Source organism: Clupea harengus, chromosome 1 (genome assembly GCF_900700415.2).
Source record: "Clupea harengus chromosome 1, Ch_v2.0.2, whole genome shotgun sequence".
NCBI lineage: Eukaryota > Metazoa > Chordata > Actinopteri > Clupeiformes > Clupeidae > Clupea > Clupea harengus.
Window position 1 is genome coordinate 9,506,541 of NC_045152.1, and position 15,429 is coordinate 9,521,969.

General features: G+C 43.6%; 2 protein-coding genes across 2 annotated transcripts; one reads left to right on the top strand and one right to left on the bottom strand.

The window, feature by feature from the left end:
- Nucleotides 1-430: 430 nt before the first annotated feature.
- On the bottom strand, nucleotides 431-5,982 carry LOC105890809 (peptidyl-prolyl cis-trans isomerase FKBP10-like). Its single transcript, XM_012816895.3, has 10 exons — nucleotides 5,657-5,982; nucleotides 4,854-5,002; nucleotides 4,413-4,602; nucleotides 3,734-3,879; nucleotides 3,291-3,480; nucleotides 2,740-2,885; nucleotides 2,392-2,581; nucleotides 1,896-2,038; nucleotides 1,429-1,592; nucleotides 431-1,208 (listed from the first exon to the last, which is right to left on the bottom strand). Exons 1-10 carry the CDS (start codon nucleotides 5,848-5,850, stop codon nucleotides 1,026-1,028), a joined length of 1,695 nt encoding a protein of 564 aa, XP_012672349.1. The 5' UTR covers nucleotides 5,851-5,982; the 3' UTR covers nucleotides 431-1,025.
- A 96-nt stretch (nucleotides 5,983-6,078) lies between these two features.
- On the top strand, nucleotides 6,079-14,708 carry p3h4 (prolyl 3-hydroxylase family member 4 (inactive)). Its single transcript, XM_012816769.3, has 7 exons — nucleotides 6,079-7,580; nucleotides 9,399-9,548; nucleotides 9,800-9,971; nucleotides 10,675-10,803; nucleotides 11,177-11,322; nucleotides 11,938-12,021; nucleotides 14,494-14,708. The coding sequence occupies exons 1-7, from the start codon at nucleotides 7,107-7,109 to the stop codon at nucleotides 14,641-14,643; spliced, it is 1,305 nt and encodes a 434-aa protein (XP_012672223.1). The 5' UTR covers nucleotides 6,079-7,106; the 3' UTR covers nucleotides 14,644-14,708.
- The last annotated feature ends 721 nt before the right edge of the window (nucleotides 14,709-15,429 follow it).

A 15,429-nucleotide genomic window follows, 5' to 3' on the forward strand; every position in this document is an offset into this window, starting at 1 on the left:
TGTCATGAGGGGGGAACAGAGCTCATTCCATTCTATTTCCATTAATTTCTTTCTCATTCTGGGGCTCCACAGTTAAATAGTGAAACTTATTCTTTTAAAAATACACACCATGCTACGGAAATTGCCCGAAAAAGACTACAAGGTTTTATATTTCTGTCAGTCATCTGATTTTAGGAGAGCGTAAAACAGTTAATGCAGTAGATTTTCTGGGATCCTTATTTGGAGATAACCATTCAGGAGTCAATGTAACAATATTCTATTGGCCACCAGATGGTGCTGTTACCCACTGAATATGAGGATCTGGTAGCATAGAGACGATCAATCAAGTCATCAAAAACCTTGCAATTACAATTTTCTTTCAACACTAGGCTGCACATTGATATCATAACGTATTTGAGAGCTAGTTCAGAAAATTAAAATACAGCTGTACTTTTAATTCAGACAACACCAATCAATCTTTTATTAAAAAACAAAAAAGCACCCACAGGCATCATTTTTATTGGACTAAACATCTACAGAAGTGTTGTACATACAATTATAGGCACATACAATTGTGCTATACTTTTGACTGGGGATTATATTGTTTTCAGACAGTTCAATTATCTCTGCTCTATCCAACCTTTGAGAAAAAAAATCAGGGTTGGCTAAAAAACAGTAATCTTGTAGGCAATTCACATATTCAATTTTTTGTCATTTTTAATTACAAACACAGTTTGTTGTTTATTCTTTAATATGTCACAAGATCCAAGGTCCTTACAAAAAAAAAGTCTTGTATTGCACATACCCTGTCTAAAACATACAACCACCCGTTTTTACACCAGAAGGCAAACCAAGCCTCTTGGATATCTGCAGTGCATTGTAAGATATTGGGTCTGAATGAGTAGTTGGTGGTGTTTTGTTCAATGACTGGCTAGACAACGATTCAGTGAAGTTTTGTTGGTATGGTTTCCAAGTCTCTGCCTCTCCTCCCTCCCTCCCTCCCTCCCTCCCCCTAAGATCTCTTTCTCATTGGTTTAATGTGCCTCTTACAGTTCTTCATGCTTGGGGGGGTCCTCATCTGATTTGAGTTTAAGCTCTTCTGCGGTGATCTTGCCATTGTTGTTACGATCCTGATTGGTGAACATATCTTTGATGACGACGTCCTTGTCCATCCCTGGACGCATGCGACCTTTGCCATCGGCGATCTGGGACTCGATGAAGGTGGTAAACTAGAGAGGAAGAGGAGTTATTGTGAATACCTCATCTATTCTGACCTAGTAATTTTTTACCTGAATACTTACAATTTGTAAATATTATTACACAACAATGTATGTGAGTGTGTGTGCATGTGTGTGTGTGTGTGTGTGTGTGGGAGAGGTTTTTGTTCATTATTATTCCACTGTGTGTGTGTGTGTGTTGAAGTACACTTGATGTTTGTGAGATTCTGACCTCTTCCAGGGGAACCTCCTGGTCCTTGTTCAAGTCCATGGCGGGGAACAGGGGGTCTGGACTGTCTCCCAGCCACACAAACAGGTAGCCGTCAGGAACCCCCTTCTGCACCTCCAGGAGCTCCAGCTCAAACATCAGCACCGCACTGCTGGGAACCTCAGCCGCTACACGCAATCACAGGACCAGAGCAGAAATAGCTTAGAAAACCAGGCCATACACTAATTATGATTATATCAGTTTTAGATAACGTAAGAGTGCATTATACAATATGTATTATCACGTATATGGTCTACTCTTCGGAATTACAGTTTTTCAAAAGCTTGCAGAGTCATTGGATTAGCTGGGTATTAGCTTGTGTTGCCACGTGACCTATAGCTGAATAGAATCGGAGAGTCACTGCTAATGTTGTGCGATACGGATGCTCGAGCACTCTTTTCCTCTGAACCCTGTTGTCTCCCCTGTCTTACCTCCATTCTCTCCGTGGCCGAGATGCGGGGGCACGAGGACATCCCTCTTCTCGCCCACACACATGCCCAGGAGCCCCGTGTCCAGACCCTCAATGATCTTCCCCGCGCCCAGCGTGGTCCGAGGGGGCAGATCAAAGTTATCTCTGCAGAGGGGAAGGATGGGAGAGTGATGGAGAGCAAGAGGGAGGGCGAGAAGACAGGAGGTTGGAGAAAACAGATGTAAGAGGTATTTGTCACAAAAAAACTTTTCTTCCCTTTGCATTTCTCAAGGTTTGTCTCATGTATATGTGCTAAATCTTTAACCCTATTCTATGTCTAGGACGTATCGATCCTGACACTGCTGCTAGGGTAAGACTGGTTAAGACACCTCCAGGAGTCTCCTAAACACTAGGCACCCTCCCACACACACACAAACACACACACACACACACATACATAATTTTCCTCCAGTGGGATTGTGTGCGAGTGTGTTAAAGCTGAGGCGTTGGCTACTCACGAGGTGTAGAGCAAAGTGCCGTCCAGCAGAGAGCAGTTGTAACGGTACTGGATGAGGTCATTGCTAGCGGTGGTCAGGTTACAGATGTTTGGCTTATGTGTCACTTTGATGGCCACTGTGTCGTTAGGATTGTGGAAGTCAATCACGTGGATGTTAAAGATGAGCACTGCTGATCCAGGGATCATACCCTCTGAAAGAGAGGAAAGAGAGAGAGAAAGAGAGAAAGAGAGAGAGAGAAAACGGAGTGAGGAAAGGGAGTTGAATACATACAAACCTGATATAAATAACCAAAGTGGAAGTTAGTGCTTGTCCATATGTGTTGTGTAACACAGTGTAAAGCTAACTGACCCACTCCACTCTCGCCGTAGGCCATATGAGGAGGGATTTTGACCCGTCTCTTGTCCCCTATACACACTCCCTGCAGAGCCTTGTCTATGCCAAGGATCACGAATCCCATCCCGATGTAAGTGTTGTACGTGCTGTTACGCTGATAACTATTGAGGAAAGGGAGAGACAATACAATATCAATGTACAATATCAATCACATTTTTGTCTGTTTTACCTTGTTTTGTAACTGTTTTGCCAAAGCATTACAATTCTCAAAAAGTCTCAAGGTGCTTTACAGAGCCTAGGGCCTGAACCCCCCTTAGAGCAAGCACACAATGGCAAAAGGGACAAGAAAAAAACTCCGTTAATCAGGAAGAAACCTTAAGCAGAAGCGTGGCACATAAGGGGCGGGAGGCCCACCACACAGCAAGTTTAAACTAGACACTAGAATCAGTCACATTCTTTGCCTGCGATGGTATTTGCACAGTAAAGAGACTGTCATAGAGTGAGCTATAGCCAGCTGAGCAGTGTCAAGAGACAATCACTCAATATCCGATCAGAGATCAGCTGACCTGCTGTCAAAGAGGGTGCCATCCTGGAGGGTGCCGTTATAATGGTAGCGGATGTAATCGCCCGACACGGATTTCCTGGTGCAGGACTCAGGAGTGTATAGAACCTCCACCTCGATAGTGTCGTTGGCGTGGAAATGGTCGACCAACAACACATCAAACACCAGACTGGCATGTGGAGGGATCACAGAACCTGGAGGAGAAGAGTGGCATTGGGGCCCGTCGTGTCAGTGTCAATCTTACAATCAGCTGGTGCGTATATGTGAGAGAGAATGTTTTCGGGATTAGTAACCTACTGATATACAACTACCAGAAACAATTCAGCAAATTTGGGCAACTCGTAAAAGTAAAGTAAACAGACTTTGACATTGCATACTTGCTAGAAATTGACTCCAAATAAAAGATTGAAAGAGGGAGGCTAAAAAAGGGTCAAGAACCATGGTTACCGTATCCTTTATCCTCGTAGCCCAGGAATGGGGGAATGAGAATAGAGCGTCTCTCTCCCACACACATGCCCAGCAGGCCGATGTCCATGCCTTTGATCAAGTAACCCTCGCCAACATACGTGTCATATGTCCTCGCCCTGCTATGGCTGCAGCAGACAAGCAAGACAACAAGCAAAACCTACTTTCAGGAGATGGGCTCACACAGAGTTATGCAAACACACGCAGCTGTCTGCACATCATCTACTGATAACAAACCACCTGCAAACACTTTAGTAGAGTAAACAGATGCATGCCTGCCTGCCTAGTACTGTTTATACATCCTTGCATTCTTAGTAATGGTAATGCTATGCTAACGGTCGTTCAGTCGTCCCCCCTATGTGGTTGATATTCTATCTGCCATAAACACTCTAAGTGAGTTTTCCACACCGGAATCCAGTGGAGCATATGCAGTCACACTAATTGAGAATTAAACAATGAATCAAATGGATTTAGATTATGGCATGAAGCAATGCCACTGGCCACTTCAGTATTTCGGGAACACTTTTCATTGCTGGTGCAATTCAATTAAAGAGCAGAATTGTGGGTAATAAACCAGATGACTTACATGCCAACTTGTGTCACTTCATTTTTTAACTCAATGTGAAAAAAGATCCCATCACCCATTTTACTGTTAACCTACCTGGAGTCAAACAGGGTTCCATTCATCAGGGTTCCATTATAGTGGTACCGGATGAAGTCTGTGGCGATCACTTTGCGCTTGCAGTCTTGGGGTTTGCTGAGGGTGCGAGTCTGGACCTTATCATCCATGTTCCACACATCCAGCAAGACAACATCAAACGCCAGAGTGGTGTCTGGAGGTATCACTGTACCTGAGGGAGAGGGGGGGTGAAGAGAGGGGGTGTGATGGTGTGTAAGGGCAAGGGATATTAAGAATGTTTCACATTTACCCCTGCAGATACCCTGAACTCTTAGCAAGCAAGGTTGGTGACTTATCAAAAAAAAAAAAAAATTACAAAAAAAATGAATAGCCTTAAATAATTAGGTAATTGCATCCAAACATGGTATTGGCCTGAAGTAATAATACAGTAACTTAACATGTCTTCGGTCGGTCGTCTCTTACCTGCGCCTAGGACTCCATAAGCCAGGTGAGGGGGGATGGTGAGCTTCCTGCGTTCATTCACACACATTCCCAGGACTCCCCGATCAAGCCCGGTGATCACCGCACTACCCAGTCCGACCTGCCCCACGAATGGTTTACCTTTATCATGACTGAACACAACGGTTTGGGTGTAGGAGAGGGGTTGGAATGAGGTGATAGAAAATATATATATATGCCTGTAATACCAATGCACTGGAAGTCCATGACATTTGGGATACACTACACTAGCTGCTTCTAGCTACTGACGCTGTGACTGGCCGACGTTTGCATGCGTGGCAAGCTGCGGGTTTGATCTGACTGAAGTCTCCCGTACTTATGTGGGAACTGAATAAGAACTGCAAAGACAAAGCGAGACCAATATGCGTCACTATAACGCAAGAAGTTAAAACTTCGACTACGTCTTGAATAAAATCCTGTACTGCGAACATATAAATAGTGTCCGCACTGTGGGACGTAGTAGGTCACGTGGCGACAAAAGTAAAATTACCACTACTAACTTAGGCTGTTGCAGTTGCTCTAAAAACAGTTACGGATGCTGCTACAACGTAGCAACACAACCTAGCCCATTTTACCAGGGCATAAATGCAAGAGGGAGCTGCAGAATAGTTGCTTTCTGCGTCACAGTAATGTAGGGCCGCAATTCAAGAATGTGCTCTGCTAACTACACAGGATTAACATTTTTAAAGTCATGGAAATCGGTCATTCGTCTGCTAATGTGTAGTTTATCTTAAAACTGATTGTGCGTGATGTACCAAATGGCTTACCTCGATTCAAACTTTTTCCCATCAGGAAGTGTTCCGTTGAAATGATAGCGTACGAAATCCCCGGTTTGCACTTCTCTTGGACAAAGTGTGGGTATGGAGTAGCGATCAATAACCAAGTCATCCAATGGACTGGATTCACATTTTACATAGATTAACGAGATGACCGCGATAACCAACACATACCTCAGATCCATTTTAACTTCTGTTGTAGTTTATAGCTATTTTTCAAGAGTTTAGGGCACATGTGGATATTCTTTTGCAGGAGGATCAACTTTAATTTCTCTTCAGTTGCAGGGGCGGTGGAAATGAAACGCCCGTTCGACTCTTAACCATTTTACGCACCTCGAAACGGTGGGGGCCCACTCTCCCCAAACATAAGCTCCCCCTTCTCTCAAGAATTTGTAAACGTGTTAAGTTGCTGCCTGCCCGAAACCATGAATTAAAATATAACGTAGGCCTGTGCTCCTGTTTACAACGTCTTTTTAAGACATTCAAACTGGTTTCGTATGCTACATTGGGCTTTGGGCAATGGAAGAAATAACTGTATACGAATTAGTTTATTCAGTAGGTTATGTGTAGGTAAATGTCTATTCGTGTCTACACATCTGGCTGACAGGGCCCCACCATCCAAGTATTTGCCTAGTGCCCCTCGATGGCTGCAGGGTCCTATAAAGACCAGATTAGTCCTTAGTTTGCACGCCTTTATGTTCCAAACAAATCGTTCTTTATTTTGTTAACTAAAATACATTTACATAAAAAAGAAGTGAAGGTAGTTCGTTTAGTATCCTTAAATCGTATTAGTCAATGTATTGGTATATTTAGGTTACCTACATGAGGGGTGAAGGCTATCACTTTTTTTCTCCTAAGGATAAGGTCAGGTTTTTCATTCCATGTTTCAGTCTCAACATGTCAGGTTCCTGAGGGTGGACTTGAATTAACGGATTTAACTGGCCGTACAAAAAGCGCCCAGAGCGCTGGCGCTCAGGCACAAACTAGCCTACTCCTCCGTTGCCCTGCTGTTAATGGGACAGACGAATAGGGACAGACGAATACAACTCTAGGCCTTAAATGTTGTCAGTCACAGTGCTTCAACCAAAATAATTCAGGGGGGGGGGGGGTATCGCCAGACCCGAGCTTCGTCAGGCTTATACACAAATAAAGAGTAGCTTGCAGGGAAGTTTTTATTACGTGGTAGTTAGACGGCGTTAAGACCCAGGGAAACATTTCAACCCCCAAATCATCACAGCCGCCCGACTCCTGTTAAAACTGAAGAAAGATCCAGTAGACTTTTCCGTCCCCTCCTCCCGACCCATTCACATCGGGCCAAGGCGCTGCATACGTGCAGACGGACATGAACCCCTACAACTAAAACCTGGATAGTTGGCTACAAAAGGCTATTTTTAATGGTCGGGGGAAAGGACAGTCGAGGAGCTAACCTGTAACCGATAACATGGCCTCTCAGACCCACAGGTCAAGAGAAATCTTTCTATCTGTTTGCTTATGGACGGTTTTAATTGCTTCGGTACCGGTCCAAGCCCAATATGAGAAGTACAGCTTTAAGAGTTTTCCACAGTCGGATTTGATGCCACTGGAGTCGGCATATGGATACGCACTGGACCAGTATGGCGTTCAGAACTGGAAGGAGAGTATAAAGTATCTGGAATTAAGTTTACGGCTGCACAGACTTCTGAAGGACAGCGAGGCTTTCTGTAGCCAAAACTGCAGTCAGGTCAGCAGGGACCATGACGAGCTCTTTCAGGATACCAGTCTTCGGATAATGCGCCACTTTCTTTTGCGGGCATCCTGCCTGAAAGACTGCAAGAAGAACTTCCCGGTGTTTTCAGTAGCTTATCCAAAGAGAGAGACCCTAGATGCTTTCGAAAGAAGGGAGCCATACCGGTACATGCAGTATGGGTTTTTCCAGGTAGGGGCTGCATAGGTGCCCATGAGCTGTACGTGGTGTGATAACAAATAATAGCCTGTCACGAAAGTGTATTAGTTTGGGGTAAATTATCGGGTATGGGTAATTACCTGAATTAGTTTATCCACACTGATTGTATGGATTATAAATGTTAAAGATGCATTGTCAATCAGTAATAGCAACCGTCACCTAGAAAGGGGGATTATATAACTTAAATTCTGGACAACTATAGGGGGCCTTCAAATGTCAAAAATAGTCAATGATACTTGCGGGGTTACTTCTGGCCAGTACAGACGTGTGCATGAATGATGAACAACTGGTGGAAGGAACAAGTCCTGTGAGTCCACTCCAAAATATTGACCTCACACGTGTGGCACTCAGTCTCTCAGTCACTACGCAAATAGCTGTCTTGTGATATGTTTATTAAATGGCACTGTGCGCTGCGCACAAAGTGCTATAGTAGCTTTCAAAAGGTGAGAAAAAATGTTTTCCTCTCCGCGTTACTCGGTACAGCCCTCTAGCCGACAACAACGTGAACTCAACACGGAGGCGAGCAGATGCCACGTCCCCCTATCCAGACTGCGCCCCTTGAAATATCTAGCCCCCCTACTAAATACACACATCAGAGAACTATACGGACAAAAGGCTCATTCTTGGCCTCCTGAGCGCACCACATGCGGAAGGCATCTGGTCACTGCCCAGGAAGGTTTCAATTCAAATCAAACCCTTCAATGCCATTCATCAATCACCGAGCCCTAGCACTGCCCTTACCGATTCGACCACATAGCTGTAATTCCGGTATTATTGTCATATTAAGGTCCATACAAGTTAACGAGATTCAGTTCAATGTAACAGACTTTAAGATAGCACAATATGCCATGAACCTACCATGTCTGAAAGTAGCTCACATCACCTGTCAAGGTTGTATTTTTCCTTGGGACAAGAACATCAGAATTTTGATGTAAATGGTCCATATTTTGCACAGTGACCATGCCCTAATCTATTCTTTTAGGTTGTGACTTCAGGAAGTGCCTTAAGTCATGCTTTTAAAATGTGGGGTTCCCTAACTATATTAACTCCGCTAATCATAGGTATCAGTATGTAGAAATGTGGCTTTGTCATCCATTGCCTCTCATCAAAGTTTCTTGATGAAAGACTTAACTAATGAGCCTTGCCTAATTATATTTCTCTGGCAGAAACACAGTCGTCCTGCCGTCCGTCCCCCGAACATTTATGTGCAGTTCAGTGCATGCTTAGAACATGCCTTTAAAACTCAATATTACTTGGCTTGCTGCAGGGCTCTGTTTCTATTGAGCCGCTGTTTCAGGTGAAGACACTGGAAACAGGCAGGGAGTGTCTCTTCTGTGATCTTCACTGGAAACATATCTCCTGTGGGATCCTGCCATGGAGGCTGAAATTCTGAATTATCTCATGCACTCATGCAGGAAACACAAATTAGGCAGTCAGGGCTATGAGTCAGATCAGATGGCAAGACCAGGACTGGTGTCATTCCTTCATGCAATTTGCTATGCACAAAATACATTTGAAAGATGTGTAAAATAAGCTGCATAGTAACTGCTGACATATGCATTCTGAAAGTAGGTTTAGAGACAATAGCTCATTCAGTGTGTCATTTAGTCTCTCTCTCTCTCTTTTGCTTTGTCTCTCTCACTCACTCACACACACACACACACACACACACACACACACACACACACACACACACGCACGCATGTATCTCTTCTATACACTCAAGCACTTCTATCTGTTTTTAATCTGACTTCCCTCTGTGTCCTGCTACCTTGCTCCCTCCTCCTGTAGTTGAATTACCTGGAGAAGGCGGTGTCAGCCTCTCACACGTTCCTGCAGAGGAACCCTGGGGACCCTCTTCTCGCCAAGAACATGAACTACTACAAGAGCCTCTTCGATGTGGAGGAGTACCTCATCGACCATGAAGAGAAACTCTACGAGGTAACACCTTCCCCCCCGTCTTTGAACCTGATGGCAACAGTGTGTGAGCCTTCATGTGGAATCTGGTCTCCTCCTGAATGTGAAAGGCCCACACACACATGTGCGCACACACACTTACACACGCATACACGCCTGCACAGCCACACACACACACACAGTCTATGGCTTCCTTGTTATACAGCAAGCACAGATGACCTCCCACAGACAGACAAACAGACAAACTCTCTTTATTTCTCTTTACATTTCTTCAGGGTGCCTTTTTAAAAGCTGTGAAGTTGTTCAACACTGGGGATTTCAGTACCAGTGCGTTGAACATGGAGCAGGCAGCCACCGAGTATTTCAAGACCTTTGACCTCTGCCAAGCGGCCTGTGAGGGGTCATACGAGGTCACGGAGTTCAAGGATTTCTACCCCACCTTGGCAGGTGAGCAGCCTCTTCTGTAGCCGACGAGGCACTATTGTCCTTTTTCTGCAAAGCACCTTGGGACAGTGTTCATTTCTAACAAGAAAATAGAAGAATGCTTCTACTGAATTAAACACACTCACTGTGCTAAACCACATGGAAGGCTCGAATAATAGTGAAATAGTGAAATAGACTTTTTGTTCAATTCAGCACATCACTCCTCACTGTCTTCTAGCTGTCCGTTCTTTGTGTGAGCTAAAAAAAAACCCTCCAGTGTGCATACACAGTCCTGACTCTGTCAATGGGAAACTAACAAAGTGTTTCAGACCAAGCCATACATTATTCCAGCCAATCAACACATTTCCCTCAGGAGCACGGAAGGGAGGGGTGTCATTTTATTGAGCTCAAATATCAACAACTTTTCGCCAGAATCACGGACTGGACCTTTAAGGGTCCAGAGATGGTGAACTTTACAAACTATTCAGTCTGAAAAAGTTCAGTGGCAGCTCTTGCACAGTAATCCACAGTGAGGGAATTCTTCTGTGGCTGAAGGAGGAAATGGCTTGGTGCTCAGGGATTGTAAAGGCACAGTCCAGGCAGGACGCATTACGCAAAACATTTGGGCTTTTGGCCTGAGAAGACAGACTGTTTTGTACTTCAGTGTTTTTTTTAGTAATCCTGGCTGTGGTGTCTTTAAGTGTGTGCTTCCCTTTTCATCTGCTAGATCTGTACGTGGATATGTTGAAGTGCAAGGTGAAGTGTGAGGGCAATCTCACACCCAACGTCGGGGGCTTTTTTGTCGAGAAGTTTGTCGCCACCATGTATCACTACATGCAGTTTGCCTATTATAAATGTGAGTGCTTTCATGCTGTGCCACGCTCACACACATACACACACCACACACAGACACACACGCATACCCACACAAACACACAAACTCCCATGCACACACACAAACATACCCACACTCACACACAAACACATAAACTCACATGCACACACAAACACACCTGCACACACACACACAAACACAACCACACTCACACACAAACACATAAACACACCTGCACGCAAACACACACACAAACACACACACAAATAATATACATGGCATTAACTGAAGCATAGTAGAGTCAGTGTTCTGTATCCAACCATTCTGTGTTGAACTGGTGTGTGTGTGTCCCTGTGTGTGTGTGTGTGTGTGTGTGTATTCTCTTACTGTTTAGTGAATGACGTGCGCAGTGCAGCTCCATGTGCTGCCAGCTACATGCTCTTTGACCCTTCTGATGAAGTGATGCAGAAGAATATGGTCTACTACAAGTTCTACAGAGAGCAGTGGGGCCTGGAGGAAGACCACTTTAAACCACGGCCAGTCAGTCTCCCTCTCTTATCTTTACTCTGTCACACATGCACACACACACACACACACACACACACACACACACACACACACACACACACACACACACACACACACACACACACACACACACACACACACACACACACACACACACACACACACACACACAGTCATTCTCTCAGTCAGTCTGTCTTCTACAACACACTTTTAGACATGTGCATAAGAACTCAGAAAGTGTCAGATTTGAAAAGCCTATTTTGGCGTGAACACACAGACACCACACAAGGGTGGCAATTAAGCAATGTCATATCTTAGAATGGTTTTCAGGCAAGCATTCCTTGACTTTGACTTTGACACACACACACACACACACACACACACATACTTTCTCTCACACACATACACACATCCACTCTCTCCGCACAATGACAAAGGCCCCTCTGAAAAGACTTTAATTACCTCTTTTGACAGATTTTGGCTTGGTTCGTAAACTCCTTGCACTGGGCTATGTATAAAATGTGTTTATGAGAGTGTATAAGAAGAATAACACAACCAGTCCTTGCTTCTTTTATTCCTGTTGACGTCCAAAAGCTCTTTGTGCTCATTGCTTTGTGTTATTGGCAGGAGGCTGTACGGTACTTCAATCAGACAACCAAACAGAAGGAAATGCTGGCGTTCGCACAAAACTATCTGCAGACAGACGACGAGGTATCAAAAGCAAACCACAATACACACACACACACAGACACACAGACACAGACATACACCATTTAACAAATAGCCTTTTAACTAAAGTGCTATTTCATTACAGACTCTATAATACAGTTTTTCTCTGTTTCTTTTGGTGCATTTCTCCAATCATCCTTAATGTTTTCAAAAACAGTGAGTGCATTTCTCCGAACAGTTAGTACAAACAGCACCACGGTATAGATTACCTGCTAAATGTAATATTGTAAATGTGTTTTATTCTTGTGAGGGAAGGATTCTCATGAGTTGCGAATATTAAATAAGTATATGAGAAACACCTCCTTTTGTTATTGGCTGGACCCAAGACAGTCGAAAAGCTTAGCCATGTTGTCAGGATCAAATTGCATTCTAGAAGTGTATTTCTTACTATATTAGTGTTTTACTGGACTTTTTCACTAATTTCTCATATTATTGCATGCCTCCAACAAACTGAATATTATTTTGTAGGATGTTGATGTTCATGTCAGTGACAACAATTTCAACTCAAAAAGCTTTCAAATGATAGACGAATGTAGTCGCAAGACGCAGAAAATAACTTGAAAGACTGGACAGTAGCCGCAATTACAACCACAAACTTTCTTTGATGCCCCAAAGATAGCATTCCCCCCCTACCAACCCTGGTCATCTGGGTATCCCCAGGCAAAGGTTACAATGGGCTAACCAAATTACATATCTATAGCAGGTACTTCAGAATGCAGGGAAACCATGATATTCTACTGCCCACATCACAAGGATCAATTCAAGACCAAACATGAATATGTTACATTCATAAACATTTGCATCACTTGGAAATTCGAATCCTCTTGAGGTTCTCTCTGTGACGATGGGGGGTAAAAGGCTGATTCTACAGGAATGCAGCATGTTAGTTCAACTGTGAACAGGCTCTGGGGTGCCTCATGGCAACAATGCATGGGGGTTGCTATGTCAACAAACAATCCAGGTTGTAAAGCAGACTGAATTCTGCCTTACAACTGTATTTCCCCTATATGCTGGCCTGGTACATCCTCTCTGGCTGTGTGACCTATCGGGTTTTACATTCATAATTTGCCTTTGAATGAATTGACTGAATCCTCATTAATCACATGTAAACAATCAAGGTTTGAATGAGAAGTCTTTTGGCAACAGTCCAAACATTGCCATGTCACTGAAACTGATGAAGCATGATGGTTGACATAAATAAAGTCAATGTTTTACTTGCACTTCCTCTCCCTTCCTCTACCTCTCCTTATCTTTCCTCTAATGCTATCTCCTCTAACTAGTACTTAACTCACACTTACAGTAGTTACATTCCTGCACTTTTTTTATTTATTATAGAAAGTAGTATTTATTGTTACACTAGGTCTCTATTGCTCGTAGCTTGATTGTTCTCTCCTTTGTACGTCACTTTGGATAAAAGAATCTGCTAAATGACTAAATGTAAATGTTTAACCCATTTGCATGTCACGACATGACAAATGTACCAAAGTGTTTGAGTACAAACTGTAATGGAACTCTTTAGTAAAGTTAGCAACTGGGTCAATCCTGTTGCAAGAAATAGCTAGAATTAGAAACTCCCCCGTCATCAGCCATTAAAGTCTAAAACAGTGGCAGAGAGAGCTCATGGAAGAGAGAGATAGAGTGTGTGTGTGTGTGTGTGTGTGTGTGTGTGTGTGTGTGTGTGTGTGTGTGTGTGTGTGTGTGTGTGTGTGTGTGTGTGTGTGTGTGTGTGTGTGTGTGTGTGTGTGTGTGTGTGTGTGTGTGCGTGAGAGAGAGAATGTGTGTGTGTGTGTGAGAGAGAGAATGTGTGTGAGAGAGAGAGAGAGAGAGAATGTGTGTGTGAAAGAGAGAAAGAGTGTGTGTGTTTCAGAGAGGGAGAGAGAGAGAGAATGTGTGTGAGAGAGAGAGAGTGTGTGTGCGTGCGTGTGTTGTGTGTGTGTGTGTTTTGTGTGTGTGTGTGTGAATTTCCCTCCCTGAGTGTGATATGTGGCATGGAGGTGCTGTTGACTGGGCTTTTTGGTGAGACACTCTAACCCCTCCCACTTCCTGGCACAGCTGGGGAGGAAAGCTCTTTCATTTGGCCCAGTCTGCCTGCGTTTGTCAGAGGGGAAGAGGACGTTAGTTGTCATGACATGCATCATGTTTCACTGCCATGACTGACTCCTGAACAGTAGTTCCAGCTTGCAGCTAGAGATGCCTGTGTTGGCATGTATTAAATGTGTATATAAGTATAGATGTATATTGTGCATTTTATATTTATATTGTTATTATGTATAAATGTGCTTTATATTCATTTTGGTTGAAGAATTTCACTTCTGGATGTGGTAGAGCATGGAAGATTGATATTTGAACTTGATCAGACATGTTTTGCTTTTGATAGAGTTTGGTGGAATATATTTAGCTTAGGGTAGATCTCTGGGGCCATCATTCAAGTGACTTCTGGATGTTTTTTTGCAGGACCTAGTGAGCCCAGAGGAGCAGGTGTCTGGGCCTCCGTCCCCACCTGATGAGGAGTTTGAGGGGATGGGGGATTACGAGGAGTCCTTCATGGCCGAGTGGTGGCAGGAGCCCAAAACAAAAGGGGACAATGGGGAGACAGAAGCGTAGCACCAACACACACACACACACACACACACACACACACACACACACACACACACACACACACACACACACACGAGCAAACACACACACACACACACACACAAGCAAACACACAAACACACACACAAGCAAACACACACATGCACACAAGCAAACACACAAACACACACACACTTACACACACTCACAGGGTTCCCACAGTCATGGAAATCCTGGAAAAGTCATGCAGAAGTAATTTAAAAATCCCATTTTCCAGGCCTTGAAATTAAAGTAAATTCAGTAAATTCATTGAAAGTTTTGAAACAGCCATAAAATGACCTTTGTTATGTTTAGGTCTAATGAAATGAGTGATGTTATTTTACCCCCCCACCCCCATTTCTGCAGCATTGTACAGTTTCCACTTGAATTGACATAGCCTAATCGAAAAGGATAAGGTTTATTTTTGATTCAGTAATTAGGCCCAATCTGTGCTGTGAAGTATGCAGTCTTGCTTGTGTACTTGTAACTTTTGAAAGGTCATGGAGATTTCATTAAAGGACCTTGAAATGTTATGGAGAAGTTTCGAGATGTTGTCAATAAAAATGGGTGGGAACCCTTCACACACACACATACACACAGTCTCTGTCTCTCTCACTCTTAGACACACACACTTCACAATACAGCAATACAGAGAGATAGAGAGCTCAAAAATATTTGTTGTCATATCAGGACCTGAATCATACATATCTCAGACTCAGAGCCACCCACAAATGCAGATCTTTCTTTTTTTATCTTTCAAATTAGTTTATG

Bases quoted from the DNA above. Each gene is read 5' to 3' on its own strand.
- LOC105890809 (XM_012816895.3), bottom strand. From the start codon at position 5,850: ATGGATCTGAGGTATGTGTTGGTTATCGCGGTCATCTCGTTAATCTAT. The intron at 3,880-4,412 runs GTAGGTTAACAG...TGTCTGCTGCAG, and splicing joins GGAACCCTGTTTGACTCCAG to CCATAGCAGGGCGAGGACAT. The intron at 1,593-1,895 runs GTAAGACAGGGG...GATTGCGTGTAG, and splicing joins CGGCCACGGAGAGAATGGAG to CGGCTGAGGTTCCCAGCAGT.
- p3h4 (XM_012816769.3), top strand. From the start codon at position 7,107: ATGGCCTCTCAGACCCACAGGTCAAGAGAAATCTTTCTATCTGTTTGC. The intron at 9,972-10,674 runs GTGAGCAGCCTC...TTCATCTGCTAG, and splicing joins TTTCTACCCCACCTTGGCAG to ATCTGTACGTGGATATGTTG. The intron at 10,804-11,176 runs GTGAGTGCTTTC...CTTACTGTTTAG, and splicing joins GCAGTTTGCCTATTATAAAT to TGAATGACGTGCGCAGTGCA.